This window comes from Acipenser ruthenus, chromosome 3 (genome assembly GCF_902713425.1).
Source record: "Acipenser ruthenus chromosome 3, fAciRut3.2 maternal haplotype, whole genome shotgun sequence".
NCBI lineage: Eukaryota > Metazoa > Chordata > Actinopteri > Acipenseriformes > Acipenseridae > Acipenser > Acipenser ruthenus.
Genome location: NC_081191.1, coordinates 20,952,074 through 20,973,616, shown reverse-complemented (window position 1 = coordinate 20,973,616; position 21,543 = coordinate 20,952,074). Strand labels below are relative to the sequence as shown.

At 39.0% G+C, this 21,543-nt stretch overlaps 1 protein-coding gene across 3 annotated transcripts in view; it reads left to right on the top strand.

Moving 5' to 3' along the window:
- Nucleotides 1-21,543, top strand: part of csmd3b (CUB and Sushi multiple domains 3b) — a 472,577-nt gene that overhangs the window by 86,417 nt on the left and 364,617 nt on the right. For all 3 annotated transcript variants that reach the window (XM_059012706.1, XM_059012705.1, XM_059012704.1), the window contains exon 3: nucleotides 6,507-6,619. In XM_059012706.1, the coding sequence (XP_058868689.1) occupies nucleotides 6,507-6,619 (113 nt within the window). The remainder of the gene's footprint in view (nucleotides 1-6,506; nucleotides 6,620-21,543) is intronic.

Sequence of the window (21,543 nt, the reverse complement as noted above, 5' to 3'; positions counted from 1 at the left end):
AAATCATGGAATCATTTTGTTTAACAAAATTTAATCTAAATTTTTAACTCATCAAAGTAGCCACCTTTTGCAGATATAACAGCCGAACACACTCATGGCATTCTTTCTACAATGGAAATCAAATATTGTTTGGAAAGTTCTTCCCAACACTGTTGCAGAAGTTCCCACAAATGTGTTGCACTTGTAGGTTGCTTTGCTTTCACCCTTCTGTCCAGTTCATCCCAAACCAGCTCGATGGGGTTTAAGTCTGGAGACTGTGCTGGCCATTCCATGATTTGAAGCCTACCGTCTTGTTCTTTTCTTCTAAGGTAGTTCTGACATAGCCTGGCGGTATGTTTTGGGTCATTATCTTGCTGTAGGATGAACCCCTGACCAACTAGGCGTATACCAGCAGTGTGGGGCAGCAGTGTGGAGTAGTGGTTAGGGCTCTGGACTCTTGACCGGAGGGTTGTGGGTTCAATCCCCAGTGGGGGACACTGCTGTTGTACCCTTGAGCAAGGTACTTTACCTAGATTGCTCCAGTAATAACCCAACTGTATAAATGGGTAATTGTATGTAAAAATAATGTGATATCTGTAAAATGTGAAATAATGTATAATGTGATATGTTGTAACAATTGTAAGTCGCCCTGGATAAGGGTGTCTGCTAAGAAATAAATAAATAAATAAAAATACCAGAGGGTATTGCATGGCGCTGCAAAATGCTGTGGTAGCAGTTTTGGTTCAGGGTGCCACTCACTCTGTGCAAGTAGCCGACTCTGGATCCAGCAAAAGAGGCCCAGACCATCACGCTTCCTCCTCCATGTTTGACAGTTGGTGTCACATACCGAGGAACCATCCTTTCGCCTACTCGACGGCGTACAAAAACCCTGCGTGATGAACCAAAGATTTCAAATTTGGATTCCTTGGTCCATAAGACCTTCTTCCAGTCTTCAGTAGTCCACTGGCGGTGCTTCATGGCCCAGGCAAGCCTCTTTTTCTTATTTTGCCATCTTAGCAATGGCTTTCTTACTGCCACTCGACCTGTCAAACCTGCAGCTCGAAGTCTTCTCTTCACAGTTGAAACTGAGACTTGCTTACTTCGATCAGTGTTAAACTGTGCTTGAAGCTGTTGTCCTGTGAGCCGCCTATCACGCAAGCTGTTGACTCTCAGAAACTTGTCTTCTGATTCTGTTGTGGCTTTGGGTCTGCCAGACCTCTTCCTGTCAGAGTTTCCTCCAGTTTCCAAGTGTCTTTTGATGGTGTAGGAAACTGTACTCACTGACACCTTGGCTTTCTTTGCAATTTCTCTAAAGGAAAGACCTACACTTTTAAGGGTTATAATGGTCTGTAACAACTGAAAATTTGACCACTTTCCCAACAAGCTAGATAAAAAGTTAGGGGGTATGACATCTTCATCTACTTCTCTGCTATTCAAATATGAAATCAAAACAGAAATAACTTTTACCAATCAAGAGGTACACCTGTTTTAGTAACCGCACCAACTATGTTTTCTGTGAACTTTTAGAAAAAACTGCCATTTTGACCACTTTCCCAACAAGTTAGACAAATAGAGCAAATGAAATCTTCCTTTACTTCTCAGCTATTCAAATGAAATCAAAACAGGAATGGCGTCTCCCATTCAAGAGGTACAGCTGTTTTAGTAACCGCATCAACTTCTTTCAGTAGGCTACTTCCCACTGTTGAATTAACTGTCATAGAACTTTGAGAAATTTCAAATTATAGCACATTCTAAGCATGAGACAATTAGTAAACAATGTGACTTTTGACACAAATCAGCTACTTTGACCACTTTCCCAATAAAGCAAGACCCACAACTTTACTTGTAAAGTTACCATCTAGTTATTATTATTTTATTTCCTTCCGCCTCAATGGTAAATCTTTAACAGCCCATAAAATGAAAACCATTGCAGATAGAGACTCGCCGTTTGGAACGTTGGGAAGTTGACCCTGAAGCAAAATGGGGCACGTAGGTCACATGGTTTGGCAGCCATGTTGGATTTTTGCAAGATTTTGGTCATATTCAAAACTCTTCTCCTCCGAAACCGCTTATGCTAGAGCTCTGAAACTTGCTGTACATGTTTATGAATGGTCAATCTTTAAAAGTTATTAAAAGAAAAAGTTTTCGTCAATGGCGGCCATGTTTATGACATCAGAGGTCAAAGTGAAAATAGTCGACATCTCCTTATTAGAATGCAGATAGGGCCACTTTTACAATGGAACACATATAGGAATCCATATGTGTTCTATCAAAAACAGTCACTGCCCGTGACCTTTGACCTCTCATGATAGGATTATCACTATTGTTATTTCTTATCTTCTGCTAAGGACTTTAACAGCCCATAAAACGAAAACCGTTGTGCGAAATCGCTCGCAGTTTAGTATGGTGGTACATGACAATGGCTAGTTGACCCTGAAAAAAAATGGAGTGAATGGATCATATGGTTTGGCAGCCATATTGTATTTTGTATTTTTGTTAACTCATTTTGAAGACACTAAAACAACAAAAACCATTGCTGCTATTGCCCTCAAACTTCTCACATATGTTGAGGAGGTGTGTGCAATTACACATATCATGTGACGTGACACATAGCCACCGTTTTGGAATTCTGCATTTTAGCTTTAAAATGCAACTCCTCCAGAACCGCTGGACCGACTGAGCTGAAATTTTCCAGGGATCTTATTAAACATGAGAGCATCAAAAGTTATTCAAATGGTGAGTTTTTGTCAATCCAAGATGGCCAACATGGACCAGTGTTGCTTATAACTCTGTAGAGAGTGCAGATAGGGTCATGGTTACTATGTAAGACATATAGCGAGTCATACATGCTCTATGAAAATATGTCCATGCGAGTGACCTCTGACATCTCCTAAAGTTCAAATGCAAAACTTGGGGTCATAGTTACTATGGAACACTTATAGCAGCTCATGTTATAAGTGTCCCCCCCCCGTATATTGAATGTTTTGGTCCAGAATCAGCTCGTCTCACTGTCCACTTAAGAGCGAATGAGAGACATTTTGAAACAGAAATGCATCCATTTGCAAAAAAAAAAAAAAGATTTGTGTAAGGCCACAGGTAGCCTTTATTTGTTTGTTGTGATTGAGTTGTATCTTTTAAATAAATGTTTAGCTTATTTTATTTACTTGATTTCTGACATGGGTCTACAAATAAAAACTGTTCTAATTGTTAAATTCAATTGTAAAACACTAACACCTTAGCACAGCATTGATACAGGTTCCCTTCACCTCTCTCATTCCTTATTCTAGACCAGGCATGCTATACTTAAACCTTTTCATTATTTTCTCTCAAGGGTTTCTTATGGATATTGTATTATTTGCTTATTTGTATAGGTTATACACATGTACATCTATCTCCATATGTGTATTTTGAAGCGATTCCGCTCAATGCTACTCATGGGGACAGTTTTTTAATGCCGCTTTTTCGTAAGTATGCCCCTGCAGCAACAACATGCCCAGAGCGTCGGCAGCTTGTCAAAAAATATCTCCCCACGGTGATAAAAGAACACTGCTCAGAAATAAAGGCCCGACTACGAGATTGCCAATTTTCTCTGATTGTAGACGAGAGTCCTGAGCTTGGCGGTCAACCTGCAATTAACATCCTGGCTGTCTTTTATTGCGAGAAGGATTCTTCCAACAAGATTCTTCTTTTGTCATCTTCAGCATTGATTCAGTGTAATGCTGCTTCTGTTCTTTTACTGGTGCAGCAAACAGTATGCGTTTACAACATGCAGTGGACAAATTGTGTGGGAATCCTGTCTGATTCAGCGAAGTATATGCAATGGTTAGCCAAGGATCTGCAGGCACTTTATCCAAACGTTCTTCACATCCCCTGCATTGCACATCTTGTTAATGTGGCTGTCAATACTGCCGTGACATGAGCTGGCTTTGAAGATGTCAACCAACTGATTATTCTTTTCTGGCTGTCTTTAAGAATGCACACAAGCAAAAACGAGCATATTTTTCTGTGTGCATTAACAATGAAGTTGCTGAAAAGGATCTGACAACCCCCCCAAGAGTTGTGCCTTCCTGTTAGTTTTCACATTTTTTTGCAGCAAAGTACATAAGAGAGAACTGGAAGATTGTAGTACAATTTCTTACTTAAGTGCCAGTGGATGCATCAAAGAAAGTGGAAAAACTAAGGCAACTCCTTGCTGAAGACGAATGCCAGCGATTGATGTGCATCAAGGTGCGCTTTATGGTGGCAATTCTTGAGACAATCCATTCCCTCCAGGTGAAGAGGGAGAGTACAGATTCATTAATCCACTGTATTAATGACATCATTCTTTGTGACTTGCCAGCTGCTGCAGATTTTGCCAATTCAGAGAGCAAGGTTGACATGAAAACTTTTTCATCAAAGAAGCGTGCTGAAAAATGTCTGTGATGCATTTAAGAACAAATTTCAGGCAACAAGAGCAGCTAATGTCCCTAGAGGTCTGTATGGGAGTGGTTTGTTTGAAGAGTGCAAAGTTCTGGACCCTTTCAAAAAAGTCCAAATTGGGGGAAATGTGAAATGCGCGCGCCTGGCCAGAATTTTTAAAAGTGATGCAAAGCAGCTTCTTAAGGAGCTTCAAGTGTACATGGCCCGAGGAGTTCCAGAAAACAAGTTTCTATTCTCCAGTGGATTACTGGAAGAGTGAAGTGCAGTCATGTCCATTGCTGAGTTAGTTAGCTCTGCGTGCACTTTCGGGGCCCGTCACCACCACTGCCGTTGAAAGGTCTTTCAGCATGTTCCGAAAGGTGCAGGACAAGGGTCGCATGTGACTGTCAGTAAAGAAGCTCGGTGACCTGAACATTCTGTTTCACAACAAGGACATCACATCTTCTCTAACGGAGTACCAACATGACCGATGGCTGAAGTCTCCCCGGCAGGACGAAGCGGGCCCGTCTGCCTTGCCTTTCAGTGACTCAGAGTCCAGCTGTGCTGAATCAGGAGAGGGGAGGAGCTCAGACTCCGAATAATGTGCAAGTTAGTTCTGTTCAACTATCTGTTTTTTTCTGTGCATATTATTTTTACTAGTAAATGTATGCTATAAAAGGCTATGTAATACACTTTTATATGCTGCAGTTTCTGCGGTTTGCTTTAGACCATTTTTAAATGTATATGCTGTGACCAAATGTTATTTCAATTAGAATGTTGTTCTATTAGAATGTTGGTAACCATGGTTTTGTTGCATGTTGAATAATAAAGCAGTTTCACAATTGCATAAAAAGTCTATTTTTTTTAAAGCATGAAGGTCGATTTCACCCATTCTCTGCTTGAATCGAAAAATAAAGGTAGAAAAGAATTAATTAAAAAATAGATGTCTGTATTAATCGCAAAAAAATACAAATCGAATAGTAGCAAGCCTAGTTATAGGTCTCAAATGTCTAGTTTTGAAAGAAACATGTATTTTGTATTATATAAAAAATATATATATATATATATATATATATATATATATATATATATATATATATATATATATATACACAGTAATTTAAGAAAGCAAACCATTCTTTCAGACAGTGTTGCACTTTTATTATTTCACCTGGAGGATACATTTTCCCACCCCTTAAATGGCTTATTTCCTGTCATTAACCAACCAGCTGCTTCTCCTATTGACTGACATTGCTTTAAACCAGGAGCTGAAAATTACCTAGGAAGTGCAAGTGTAACAGATTTCCTGAGAATAAAGCACAGAAAACAGTCACTTTCTTTAACATAAAGGATTTGCTATTACATGTGTTTGTTTCAAAACTGTGCAAATTTGAGCCCTATTTAAATAATGGAAGCGCAAAACAGGTAAGATTTATGGAATTATTTTATTAGCTACAATTAATTTCAGTTTATAACGAGCACAGCCGCTGGCTGTAGTATACCCCAGTGCTGCCGCTGTGAAAGCAGGTTCATTGTTAATTGTCTATTTTTTTTTTCCAACAATGCATACAAGTCTCTAGATATTTTTTTTTGTCATTCAAAGTATGTATACCCCAGACTAGTGATTTACTTGGTGGCTCCATTTACATTCTCAGCAGGTTTTTAAGCGCCCCACTAATCAGGTCAGACTTAATCCAGTCCAGCCACATTCTCACATGGATGGCTACTCTGCTTGTTGGAGTGTGACTGGATACAATACAGGGATTTCATAAAAAAGAGCCCTGATACAAATATACAATATATGCATTTTATATGTAAGGGAATAAATATCTATTAAAGCACAACAATCTGTCAGTGGAACACAAGAAAAAATTGTATGTGTCTTCAAAACAACACCGTGCGAAAAAACAAATTCTCTTTCGATGCAGTATGGTGCAGCTGTGGCTGAATAAAATTGCCATATCAAGCAATTTACCACACTGTTTCAACTGGTCTGCCAACTGCTGAGTATTTGTTTTGAGATGTGTTTTTAATGTTAGTTATTTTTGTACCTTCACATTTACCGTCTTCTTGCTGAAAATACATCATCATGAAAAGTAACTTGTATACCTTTGGATTTTTCCCTACAGGCTAACAGGATTCCAAATTCCTCCTCCCGTAACAAGTACAGGAGCTGTGTTTTCCCTGCGACTCACAAGCGATTTTGCTGTAAGCGCTCATGGGTTTAAAGTGTATTATGAAGGTAAGAAGCTCCTTTAAAGTACTAAAAGTTCCTCATAATATTTTTTAATTGAATTATTAACTTTTGTAGTGTAATATGCTCCTCATTTTATCTGACTTGTTAATGTTCCCCTTCATTAGTGAGGCTTGGGGCTCAATGCAAACTTTCCTGGTTAAAAAAATATATAAAATAAAAAAATAAACAAAAATAATAAATCACTTATCATTCTGTACACATATAACCTACACATTAAGTAAGCCCCAGTATTTTCCTGTTAAAATTAAAATTTGTTACTTTTAAGACTAATCTAAGTTTTTGATGTCACAATTACTAATAATATACAAAAGTGAATTTGAGATGAAGTAAAATGTACACATTTTGAGAGTATTGCTTCCACGTGTGCAGATGGCAGAAATAGAGAAAAGGGCATTCATTTAACTTTACAAGCAAGCTGTTAATGTATTCTTTTTATTTGTATAGAATTATACACTGGAGACTCCTAAGACTATCAATTCTAAATCACCTATATCACCTACCAACTAAAATTGCAATAAATCTTAACCAATCAATCCTTCAAGCGTGAAAACCTGTTTTAGAGGATCACTATTCACATGTTAAAATTAGTTTATTTTTAGGTACTGAATACCGTAATTGTGTTATTAGTGCTAGTAATTTGTACGCCAACAGCATGACTATTAAAGTGTAAGCATTCTCTCGGAGACAAGAAACACAATTGGCAATCCACATGTTTTTTCATCATAAGCCTTGCCAGTCTGTATTAGTCTACCAGTAACACATTTTCATTATTTATAAAGACAAAAGCAACTTGACTTCCATCGATAGCATACTGTAGAAATGATGGTCATTTTATTGTGTGATATACTGTATAGCAAATGGTCTCTTGTTTTTTTATAGTTGTTCTTGTTTTTCGGTTTCATATTTTTTTTAAGCGGTGTAATCCGCCAAAAAATAAAAAAAAAGGTTCTGGTTCAAATGTGTTAGCAACGTATAAACACAATCCAAACCTGTCACAAAACAGTAGGAAAAAAACAGTCAAAACGCAAATGCAAACATATTTTATTAGCTTATTTATCTGATTATTTTTGTATGTACACTGCTAAGCCAATCTGTACAATTGCAGGACAATGCAACAGTGTAATCTTAACAGATTGTTTGTAGTAAATAGAAATTGTCATAAAACATATATAATATACTGACATTTACCATTACAAATGTGTGTTTGCATATACAAATTATCATTGCCATGCATTACTCTTGCAGCCAGAAGCAAAAAGTTGCATTGTTTTGATTAAATTGAAATCAAATGGTACAAATACATCAGGAAGCAATCTTTGTCTGCATGGGCTATAAAAGATTGAGGTCGTTAACTGTGCCATATTTAATTGAAAGTGCGACTGTAAAGCAGCTGCTTTTACTCATTCCTATCAAAATTACATCTTGTTCAAGTAATGGTTATTTATGTAGATGCACCTAGGTGTTATATGCCATCCCGTGGAGGTGCATCCGTAACTTTATAGGCAAACAAAAAGCAAAAAAAACAAATAAACAAAAAAAAAAACACATGCATATTAAAATGATTTCAATTAATTCCTGTCTTTCTCACTCTGCCTTGACACTCTTTTGTCTGAAACGGCTCCTCATATGAGAAGGTGTATGTATGCCTACTTTCTTCTAATAACTAGGCAGCACCCCTATAGTTAGCTGCATTTGTGACATTCTGGAAGCGCTACTTTAGATGTCCCCCAATGAAAAAATATACCAGCATGACACCGGAACACAAGTCAATCTTTGGAGCCTTCTGACTGTCCTTATCAACGACGACTGTACAGTGCCTTGCGAAAGTATTCGGCCCCCTTGAACTTTGCGACCTTTTGCCACATTTCAGGCTTCAAACATAAAGATATGAAACTGTAATTTTTTGTGAAGAATCAACAACAAGTGGGACACAATCATGAAGTGGAACGAAATTTATTGGATATTTCAAACTTTTTTAACAAATAAAAAACTGAAAAATTGGGCGTGCAAAATTATTCAGCCCCTTTACTTTCAGTACAGCAAACTCTCTCCAGAAGTTCAGTGAGGATCTCTGAATGATCCAATGTTGACCTAAATGACTAATGATGATAAATAGAATCCACCTGTGTGTAATCAAGTCTCCGTATAAATGCACCTGCACTGTGATAGTCTCAGAGGTCCGTTTAAAGCGCAGAGAGCATCATGAAGAACAAGGAACACACCAGGCAGGTCCGAGATACTGTTGTGGAGAAGTTTAAAGCCGGATTTGGATACAAAAAGATTTCCCAAGCTTTAAACATCCCAAGGAGCACTGTGCAAGCGATAATATTGAAATGGAAGGAGTATCAGACCACTGCAAATCTACCAAGACCTGGCCGTCCCTCTAAACTTTCAGCTCATACAAGGAGAAGACTGATCAGAGATGCAGCCAAGAGGCCCATGATCACTCTGGATGAACTGCAGAGATCTACAGCTGAGGTGGGAGACTCTGTCCATAGGACAACAATCAGTCGTATACTGCACAAATCTGGCCTTTATGGAAGAGTGGCAAGAAGAAAGCCATTTCTTAAAGATATCCATAAAAAGTGTCGTTTACAGTTTGCCACAAGCCACCTGGGAGACACACCAAACATGTGGAAGAAGGTGCTCTGGTCAGATGAAACCAAAATCGAACTTTTTGGCAACAATGCAAAATGTTATGTTTGGCGTAAAAGCAACACAGCTCATCACCCTGAACACACCATCCCCACTGTCAAACATGGTGGTGGCAGCATCATGGTTTGGGCCTGCTTTTCTTCAGCAGGGACAGGGAAGATGGTTAAAATTGATGGGAAGATGGATGGAGCCAAATACAGGACCATTCTGGAAGAAAACCTGATGGAGTCTGCAAAAGACCTGAGACTGGGACGGAGATTTGTCTTCCAACAAGACAATGATCCAAAACATAAAGCAAAATCTACAATGGAATGGTTCACAAATAAACATATCCAGGTGTTAGAATGGCCAAGTCAAAGTCCAGACCTGAATCCAATCGAGAATCTGTGGAAAGAACTGAAAACTGCTGTTCACAAATGCTCTCCATCCAACCTCACTGAGCTCGAGCTGTTTTGCAAGGAGGAATGGGCAAAAATTTCAGTCTCTCGATGTGCAAAACTGATAGAGACATACCCCAAGCGACTTACAGCTGTAATCGCAGCAAAAGGTGGCGCTACAAAGTATTAACTTAAGGGGGCTGAATAATTTTGCACGCCCAATTTTTCAGTTTTTTATTTGTTAAAAAAGTTTGAAATATCCAATAAATTTCGTTCCACTTGATGATTGTGTCCCACTTGTTGTTGATTCTTCACAAAAAATTACAGTTTCATATCTTTATGTTTGAAGCCTGAAATGTGGCAAAAGGTCGCAAAGTTCAAGGGGGCCGAATACTTTCGCAAGGCACTGTAAATGAAATACAACTGCTCAACCTGTTTTTACAAGTAAACATTTATAAATTGCAGTATTTAAGTGGACCACAACAGTATACGATTTGTTTGGTCTAAACGTTTTATGGTAAGCAAATTGTAGCAAAAACAAAAATGTGTAGTCTACAAGGTGGCACAGTTACCTGAATTGAAATAATAATAATAATAATAATACATTTACCATTGTTTTGCATGTAACTTTTTCCTCATAAGACACCAAAAGTTATAATCCAACATGTGTCCAAAATCAAATGGTAGCCTGTTTTTTTAAAACTTCTTGCCAGTGTAAATTACAAATGTCCACATTGTAGCGTAACCAGAAAATACAGCATTTTCTTTCCCAATGTATATTAAAGTGCTTTTTATGTACAGAACACATGTGTTTGTGAAAGTCAGTACAAAGCAATGATAGGCTACATTGGAAATAAGCCTAACCCTAACCCTTAACCACTTCTCCATATCGTTGGATAAAAACAAAATGTGAAGTTGTTTTTCACAGCCTTGGCTTTTGTATGTACTTTTTTTTTTTTTTTAAATCAACATGGGTTCATGTCAGCATCTTTCCTCAGGGGACACAGTAATTGCGGTTATGATTTGAAGTGCTGTCACCTTTTTTATATTGGTGGATAGATGTATTGACCATTTTGAAGGAGGTGGAAAACAAACTGGTGTAAGTTTAAATTATCCACCACTTTTGTCTTAGATCATTATATATTCTGCCAAAAAGAAAGCGTTGGAATAACTAATGAACCAAACTAGTGGATAAATTCTGACGTGTTTTATGGCAGCTTTAGAAAATACACAATCAGTGGAAAAAGCAGAGGTGCAGAAAAAACGGTTGAAATGATGGCGGAGAACACAGTGGATTTCCTTTGAAAATAACCCCCTTCATGTGTACATTCTGTGTTTCTCTATAAACTCTAAATAAACACAGGCTGTTACTCCCTTTTCCAAGATATCTCGTCAGTCTGATTCCATCAGGACCCATACCCGGGTACATGCTACAATATATTACGTAGATGCTTCATGGTTCGTAAAGATTAGAGGTGATTCTCAATAAGGAGCCAGACGAGACTTAAGTAAAATAAAACAAAAGAACTATTTGTTAATGTGTTGATAAGTACAAAACAAAAGCAGGCCACTATAACTTTAAATCAGATGGTCTTGCACTTCCATCCTTACAGAGATATGGTGCTCTTCCAATAGCAACAGCTAACAGCTCTACTGAAAGACTGACTGGATGACTAAACACAATAGCTTCTCTGTAACTGAACTGAACACAATGAGCAGGCTTCTTATATAGCCTCAGTAGAGTGGATGGGGAATTTCCGGAATCGGGTCACATGCACTGCAATGTGTAATGTCTAACATTAACAAATTGACACAATGTTAAGTCTATTAAATAAGAGTTCCGTAAAAGGTGTATTACTGGAAAATGCAATACAGTAGAAGTAAAAGCAAAATGCAGGTGTAATACACAATATTTCTAGAAATTTCAATACTAGTAAACTCAAACACCCAACTCACTACAGTATTATTGTAGCAGTTTCTGTATTTATTTTGCCCAACTTAGAATCATTGAAGGTTATCAATTTCTGTTTTGATACAGTGTACCAGCCTCTTTAGCAAACAAGCAAGTATTACTGCAGAACTAACAAGAAACAACTTGTGTTTTGTATTAAAGTAAATGCCTATTGATTTTGACCCAATGCATTTAAAGCTACTGGTATGTCCATTAAAAAGGGGTTCCCTATGACCCTGACTGAGGAAGTTTTGAAAGAATGCAAGAATTTATAAAAAAAAGCAATACACATATTTTCAAAATTTAGATTTTGACCGTCATGTTCATACACTTCTTTTATTCACTTTAGAATCTATAAGAGGCAAACAGGAGGACAAATCGATTGCATAAACTCCTATAGTGCGTTGTTCATGTACTGGCTTACAGATTTTCACATACCCAGACAACAGTTAAATCAAGAATCAGTATATATTTACTCCTTCGGTTTATTAACGCTTACATGGATCGATTTATCACAGATCTACTTTGAATCCTAGCTCATAGACAGTCCAGGCAGTCTGGTGTCTTTGAAAACTAACAGCATTCATACTTAAAGCAATATGGTTACATTATGCACCTCAGTCAGTCTAAGGCACCCATTTACACTAATGCATACAATATAACAACATCTCTAAAACTAATAATAATCCTATTCCATAACATCATGCTTCAATATAGGTGAGATATAAATTCAAGATGATGCTTACCCTCTGCAAAGCAGTAAGTGTTATAAATATAAAACACAATAAACAAAGGACCGTCGTCCAAACCAGAGGCTCTGAATACAACACCAGCAGTCAGCTTCGAAAAGAGGTCTTCAAAAGATGGACCAGACAGGCTTATGTTACGAAGCTTGGCTGATAACTAGCCCTGTGTTTTTCGCAAATACGAAATAAAACTAAATACAACATATAAAATGAAATTAAAAGAAAAATTATAAAGCAAAACAGAGTGACATTTTTAAATTGGGAAGCGTATACAAAAAAATACTTTAAATACTTGCAATCGTAGTTGTGGAAGGGAAACTGAAGCTCTGTCTAGCACTTTTCCATATGTATAATTTGGAGCGGGTCGTTTCTGGGAATTAAAATTGTGATGGAAGAGGAGACGTTTGTTTCTAAAATGCCTAACGTGCATAACAATTAACAACGCTGCAAATAATTTGAGCATGATGTGATGTATGCAGCCGATGGTGACAAAATAACGATGTGCAGATTTTGCAACTGCCAGCTACAATGGGAGTGGAAAGATACTACAACGTTGTGTGAAAATTAAGACAGAAGGAGACGGGGATTGCAGTTCTCGAATTCAACGGTTTATTATTTACAGGTAATATATTTATTTAGTCACTGTCAGCCATGATCCACGCCTCCAAAATAATAAACCTGGCTGGTTATTGATGTCTCTCTTTTAAAACCTACTGGATTTAACACTGTCTTTGGCTCCTCTCTCTCAAGCACCAAACATGTATGCCTTTTTTTTTACTGTTGCCAGCACAAGCTCCCTTATTTGAATCTTTAAGACTCCGGAGTGTTCGCATGCCCCGTGCTGCTTAACACTCTCCCCGTGTCCAGACAGCAAACAAGTCCTTTGAGTTAGTTCAGACTGCTGAGTCGTTACACAGCTCCCCGCTCAGAGTCCCTTGTCCGAGGGGACCAACAGAGTCCTGAAAACGACCCATGAGTCCCCAAGTCCGCTGAGGTCTGTAGACCTACACAAGCTCCCTGTCTGCAAAATGTCTTCCCTGTGCCCGGGTGTCATAGTTCCACTTCTGCCGGGGACCTGCAGCCATCAGATGGACCCTGGCAAAAGCTTGAGCCATCTCCAGGCGGGCCTGTAGCCTCCTGGTGAACTCTGGACCTGGGGGCTCGACTGGGGTGTCCGGTGGCCAGCAAAATGTCAGTGCAGCTGGAGTCCGGAGCTCATGTCCCAACATGGGGGTCTTGTGGATGTTCAACTGCTTGCACATCTCTGTGAACACCTGCGACTAGGAATTGCGAAGAAGCTCCTGCTGGACCCCATACCAGCTGAAAAAGTCCTCCAGTAGAGCGTTGACCTAATTCTCAGATTCCTGGTCAGGCAAGGGGTACGCCTCGGGCCACTGTGAAGTATTCCATGGCCACTAGTACGAACCGGTTTCCTCTGTCCGACCGCGGGAATGGCCCCAGGATATCGACCCCGACCCTCTCCATGGGCCCACCGACAGGAAACTGCTGGAGAGGGCCATGCGACTGGTCTGTGGATCCTTTGCAGGCAGTGCGGATGTCTCAGCGGCGGCAGAAGTCCTCTACATCTTGTCTGCACCGCCCACAGTAGAATCCCTGCCGCAGCCGACGCAGGGTCTTGGTGACCTCAAAGTGTCCGGTACCTGGAGCTCCATGGTGCGCCCTCAGCACTGCTTCCTTCAGAGCTCGGGGGACCACCATCTGCCACCTTGCTTCGCCAGTAGCTGGCTCCTTCCACTAGTGCTGCAGGACGTGGTGGAAGTAACTTACTGCCACGACCACTGCCAGTAGCTCCCACCTAGTTACACAGTAGCGCCGCTCTGCTTTGTTGTGTGCCCTGCTGAATTAGGTGACCACCTTCTTCCCCTCAATGCCTGGCTGGGACAGTACGGCTCTGATCCCCTCATTGCTGGCGTTGGTGTCTAGGAGGAATGGCGGGCTGGGGTCGGGTGAGGAGAGCACTGGTGACTGGGTCAGTGCCTTCCAGAGGGTATCAAAGGCAGCCTGACGCTCCTCCATCCAAGCGAAGTGTTCCTCCTTCCGCAGGAGCTGGTGTAGCGGAGTGCCGATGCTGGCGAACCCCTGGATGAAGCAGTGGTAATAGGAACCCTTGCAGCTGTCTCTGGGCAGTGGGCATGGGCCATTCCCAGACTGCAGTCGGGTTCTGTGCTGATCCCCTCTCCTCCGACTCGGTGGCCCAGAAAGGTGACTTCTCGTTGCATGAGCCGGCACTTCTTGGGGTGGAGCTGAAGCCCAGCTGAAGCCACACGTTCCAGCACTCTCCTGAGCACTGTGCACCAGGAGGTCATCCAGGTAGACTAGGCACTCTTAGGGTGGAACGTCAACCAGGACTTTCTCCATCAACTGCTCAAAGGTAGCAGGAGTGTTGCAGAGCCCAAATGGCATGACTTGGAACTGCCAAAGCCCCCTGCCAATCCTTTGAGTTAGTGCAGACTGCTGGGTCATTCAGTACCGTCGTTAAGCATTGTCGCTCAGTTGGTCACATTGAAAAAAACAGCAGATGGTACAAGCAAAAGAACCATCCTAGCTATAATCGGTGAAACACTGCAATGAGCCAAGAAAGCGAAAGAAGACAAGACTACACTTACTGAGGATACAGTTCAAATGTGTGCTAACCAACATCTCAATGGAGATGCCTGACCATCCTTCAGTTGGAGAGTATTTGAATCATTACTATTCAAGGTGAGTTATCTTTATGGCATTTTTTTTTATAATCAACTTCCTAAAGGAAAACTACCCAGAGCTGCCTGCCGTGTTATTTCCTCAGCCAGTGATTACCGGATGGAATGCCTGGTTCAGGTCTCTGTTTTGCCTACACAATTATTTGGACGCTTTGCTAGCGTTCTTTGATCAGTGTGAACAGAAAGCCCTCCTAACGATGCTGAAAGACACAAGCTTCTATTCAACTGTAAAGTTTCAGTGTAGCTTCATTAAGGGAAACTGTATGCAAAAAGCAGATTTCAATACACAATTAGAAGAAACAAAAAAGCCTTGGGCACCCTTGCTGATGGAAAAGTTGCTGATGTTGAAGTGAAGCTTTGAGCTGTTAAGCACCACTGTAAGCCCCAGATGCAAATAGCCTGGCAGCTATGGAACCTGGCATTAAAGAAAGAGCTATCCAACAGCTGAAAGTTGCCATTGAAAAGGTGCTCACTAAGTTTGGCAAACACATGCCAGAAAATGCAGAAATTAAATTCCTGACTTCTTTTGGCCAACGGTTTAATCCACTGGAGATAGCCACTCTGGCATCAGTGGATAAAATATGTTGAAGGAATGTATTGTGAACATGCCACTGCTGAGGGAAGTGGAAATACATTATTTTTTGTTGTGGTCCACGAAAGTGACAGTGTGAAAGATGCGGTTCAGAATAATTTTGACGGCTCTGTAGATATTATTGACATGCTGTTTGGGCTCAGGTGCCAGAATGCCATCTTATCCAATACCGTGATTTCTTGTCTCATGTACCCTGTGGTTTCCATTGACTGTGAACATTTTTTTTATATTCACTGATTGTAAGTTACTGACGACAAACCATGAAAAAAGAAAACGTAGAGTTCTGTTATATGCTTGCGTTTAATTCTTAATTTGAATATTTGTGTTAGATTGAAACTCCTTATGAATACATGCGCATAATATCCATTTTCTGTCAGTAACCTGCTTTTTGAGTTAATGCTGAATTGCACAACATTCTGAAGTAAGCCAGTTTGTTGATTTAATATCCTTCATGCTGATTTGATTTACATTGTGCAGTATATAAAAAGTATTTTTTTATTTTTATTTTATCTTATTGTATTTTTTATAGAGGTCATGGGCAGGATTTACTGTAAATAGGCAGCTAATTAAAAATAGTGGGGGACTTCATGTGTGTTACAGAGAAATTATGGTAACTACATTATTTTATAACCCCAGATAATGTTTAATAAAAAATATGTATATAGTTGTAACATGTATACTTTGTTTTTGTTTATATACATCTATTTGCATTATTTTATTAATGTATATCTGTAATAAAATAAAATAACATTTTTAGCAGATAAAACAATAAAACAAAATTTGTGAAATAAAAAAAATGTAAAGAATTTCACGGGGCTTTACTGATAACTAATTGCAATTTGCAGGACATGGTTCTGCTAGTGACAACCCAGTTTTGCATCTTTGACATCCACGTATTAGTCTGGACACATTATTATTATTTTTATTTAGCAGACGCCTTTATCCAAGGCGACTTACAGAGACTAGGGTGTGTGAACTATGCATCAGCTGCATAGTTCACTTACAATTACATCTCACCCAAAAGATGGAGCACAAGGAGGTTAAGTGACTTGCTCAGAGACATACAATGAGTCAGTGGCTGCGGTGGGATTTGAACCAGAGACCTCCTGGTTACAAGCCCTTTTCTTTAACCACTGGACCACACAGCCTCCTATGCCAGTCTGTCCCCCATTTCAGAGAGTTTCCCACAGGGAGTAATGGTTCTGGACTCATAACTAACTATTTCGTTCATACATTTCAATTTGATCAGAGAGGGCTATTTTGTTAAGTATTACTCCTTCCAGGAGTGCTAACTAAACATTTTAGTTCTAAACTATACCTGACAGCTAAACTGTTTACCGGTCACAAAAACCTATATACTTCTACAAGTGGATCAAAGCACTGTACCTTCTCTTTGTTCCAGCTCCCTGGTAGTCTCTTTCTAATGGAGCTTTGGGTTCTCTTTTTATAGAATGTGGTTGTTCCCAATTAGCACCAATTATTCCATTTGGGAACAGCCACATTCTCACATGTTTTTGGCAGGGACAGGAATTAACCCCATTCCTGCCAACCACCACCAAAACACATATAAATACCAACACTATTTACAGGCAGGGCTCTTGCTCTGCCACACTGCTTCATAAATAACAGTATTCAGTTGTACACTGTCTGACTGCAATCGCAGTGTGAACCTGTCTGTAAAGGTAAGGCAGTGGTATGGTTTATTTTCTGTAGGGGGAAGAAAATATATCAGGAAAAAAACACATTAGCAGAAATCATGCATTTATTTATTTATTTATTTATTTATTTATGTATGTAAATTAAACAAAAATATTATGTTATGGTTATGAAGTGCATTAATATAGTTCTTCTAACAATCACCACCTTTTATTGTATAATGGTACATTCTGTTAGCGTACTGACATCAATGTTACATTCAAAATAGCCCCAAGCACCTTACAGCAGCGTCTGTGTAAAGTTATTAATCCCCCAGTCTGGGGAATAATGGTTTGTTATATTTATTTGAGAGAAAAAAAAAGGTTGTATGTGCTACAGCCCTCCAGTTTGGGAACCGCCGTACTATAAATACTGTCGGTGCTGTTAACAGTAATGGTGGGGGTTCATGCTTTTAGTTAACTTTGAACATTATTAGTCTATTTTTTTTACAACCAGGTGTGAAAAGCTTAACTGACTTGTCCTATCCATAATTAGTCTGGCTTCACTGGTGTAATTGAAAATGCATGGTTTTGGTTTCCCTAAAGCTGAGGGAACACAAAGCCACTTTGTGGCTTGTAACTTGGTTTCAGGAGACTTGGTTTCAGACCACTGCGTGGCACGCCATGGGGAGACGGGGTTTGATATGGCAAAGTTGCCTCAAACTAGGTCTCCTGGTCTATTGGAACCAATTTTCAAGCCTCTGGTCCTGAAAAGGAGGGGTAGTATTCCTTCAGCTTAATTGCCATTGCATTTCCACTTCTGATACATATCATGTGTTCTTCTATCCTCACGTTTCATTTGTTGTTTGTTTTACCAATACATTCAGCATACATACCAAGACTTTATATCATTTTTTTAGAACTGTGTGCATATACTGTTGGTGTGACAAGACATGGAATTAATGTGTCATTTGGTCTTAGCTAGCAGGGCATTGTTTTAGGGTTCATTGGTTTCTAAACAGCTTAAGATATAAATCAGCATTACAATACTGCTTTTTTTGGTGTTTCTTATAAAAAGACTATGCATTCTATTTTAGTGATCTAAACATCTTCTGATCTAAATAACACTGCTATTTATCCCACTAGGGTTTGCCTCAGTGGTTATTTAATAACATCAATATAATAAAAACAACTACAGAAGGAAGATGCCCAAAATGACAGAACTTTCACTGTTTTGTTATTTACAATACGTTATCCCCATTGATTTATTTCTGTTTTGCGTCTTGATTTATAGAAGATCCTGCAAATCACAATAATAACCCCAATTGCTGCTTGAAGTACCATTAGCATAATGGTGATAATAGGAAACACCAATGCAATATCAAATTCATGTTTTGATTGTGATGTTACTTTGGTTGCCATAGATGCAGATAGTGAGGTTTTAACTTGTTCCTTTTCACTTATAATGCAATCTAATGAGCCTGAGAAAAACCAGTCAGGAAAATGAATCCCAGCAGTCTGTCACTGTCAATGATAGTCGGGAGTTCTCATGGTAAACACATAAAACTCCCATTTTTCATGAAACCTTCCATTTATTAATTTAGTACAAAGTACCTTTCAAACTTTTAGGGATGTGTCCGAAGGTTTGAAGGTTCACTCGCTAGCCAGGGATTTGAAGATTGTTTTAAATCTTCGAAGGTTCGTCAGGCGGGTTCACGCACTGTATTATTATTATTTTTTTTTTTTTGTTAACAGAAACTGTTTGACAATGTGTGAATACTATAAATCACACAATAAATGTCACTCAGATGCAAAATTTGATCTTTTGATTTGTATAATGCATATTATTTAAACAAAAGTTGTTATTAAAATCCGCTACCAAATCATTACGTAGCAACTCTACATGGCTCCGCTGCTGTGTATGGAGCAGGGTATAAAGTATCCAAAGCAGTGGGCTCGTACCTCTAGGTTGTTGTGTTGTGCTTCAGTAAAATATGTACTGAATACCTAGTGTACAAGACAGTGTAAGAGAAGTGCTATGGTAGAATATGTTTGAAACATACAAAATAATACACTAACACTAATAATGTTAATTTCGAAAACTGAGCACAGTCCGCTACAGCTCGTGTTATCCAGAAGCAAACCTTTAATTTCTTCAACAGCAAAGCGTTGTATAGCGTGCGTAAGGCATAGGCTGTATTGAAAGAAATGTCTCGAAACCCCTATGCTGTTTGGGATTTTTTTGTTAAATGCCCAGACGACCAAAAAAAAAAGTTGAATGCAAACTTTGCAAGCGACTCGTATCATCACGGAGGCATAACCAATCTCTGGGGCCACTTGACAAGCGTAAGTTCATATTATTATTAGTATTATTAATATTTTTAGTTGTACTAGTAAAATGTGACTGATAACCTGCTTGGAACAGTGACTGTTAAATAAAGCTTTGTCCGCTGCAGTTGGTGCTGGTGCAATGCTTACTGTATCGTAAGCAGGCACAATTACATGTAAATAAACAATGTGTATTTTTATTTAAATGATAAAAACATGATTATTGTTCTATATAACATATTTTTAAACTACATGTGAATGTTTTATTCCATTAATATGGATTACCTGTAAAATAATAGGATTTTCAATCAAACATAAATTACCTTCGGTAATGTGTTCCGAACCATCGACGGTCAAAATGTACCCTTCGTTGCAGCCCTACAAACTTTGCTAGTGTATATTCACCATTTTGCTTATTTCCTCATAACCGTTGACATGCTGTTATATACAATGAGAAAGCAATTGCAGCAATAAACATGAAAGGTCCACTGACATTAAACTTGTCAGGCAAGCCATTTGACGTAGTGCTCCTGTGATATAATCTTGCTCATTGTGGGAAATGTATTTATTTATTTTTAGCCTCTTCATTATTTCCATACGCACTTACTGTAGTGAAGTACATACCCTATGTCACACATAACTGCACCAAAACCAAAAAAAGGATGATAACAGCTTGTAGCTCTCAGGAGGGCCATCAATTAAGTCTGGTTATGTCTGAATGCTGCCTTCTTTGCTTTAAGCAGATGTACATACTATTTCAGATGGGAATTCTCAGCTCAGGGAATTTTATTCTTATTTTCTGTAGCAATCTGTAGTGCATACAACTGAAACACAGTAATACAGTATAAAATAATACACTAAAACAATATTAAGACCACTCTATGTCAGTTTCAATTAAATCTAAATTTCTTATCCTTGTCAAAATTCACTGGATCAAAAAGTAGAGGCTTTATTTTGAACATACATGACTGTTTTTAAAATAATTTTGTAATACAATATTACTCATTTTTTAATTGAAATGTAGTTATACAGTACTACAACACATGTGTTGTATTATTAATATCTGGAGATATTAATAATAACTTCTGTACCTGCAATTACCTAAGAAGTGGGTGATTGTACCAATGATTTTATTCATTACTTTGTGTTTCATAGTGGTTTGAAATCAAGCCTTAGTCAGTACTTTAATGGTAAAACTGATAATGCAGGTAATAATGTTGAAGATTGTTTGGCTACGTCACCTTGTAGGCCAAACCTCCTAGCATTATGCAGGGGACACTGATGCAAAAGGTACTGTGCTATGGATGCAACATTAATTACAGCAAACTCTATGGATACTAAAAATCCCATGGTGCTGTTTTAGAATCAAAAAAACGTTCTCTGGCTACATCAAACCTAGGCCAATAATGTATTAGCTTAGTTAAATCCCCCCAACCTTTGCTTATTGTCAAACAGGTCTGCACGGGTGAAAAGGATTAGAGTGAGCAGAACAACGAGAAAAAGTTTTTTGGCCGGGGGCCTCCTCTGGCACTCGTGAACCATCCTCTCGGTGGACGAGGCAGGCACGGCCAACCTCTAGTGTTGGGAAGTGAGCTTCACTTGCCCCCAGAGGGAGACCATTTCAGAGGTGGCACAGCATAGTGGAGGAGGACAGCATAATGGAGGAGAAAGGTAGAATGGAAGAAAGTAAAAAGCAAGACAGAGAATCACAGAGTGATTGGGGTTTAATAGGAAGCCCCAGCTCCTGCCCCACAAACCACACTTGGGGTTACATAATGAGAAATCAATTTAAACATTCTTTCAATCTTAAGCAGCAAAACAGGAATGTTCTTAACCCCCCATGAGGGCTCACATATAATGCACAGCATTTAGTTGAAATCAGCATAAGCTGCAATAGTAAAATATA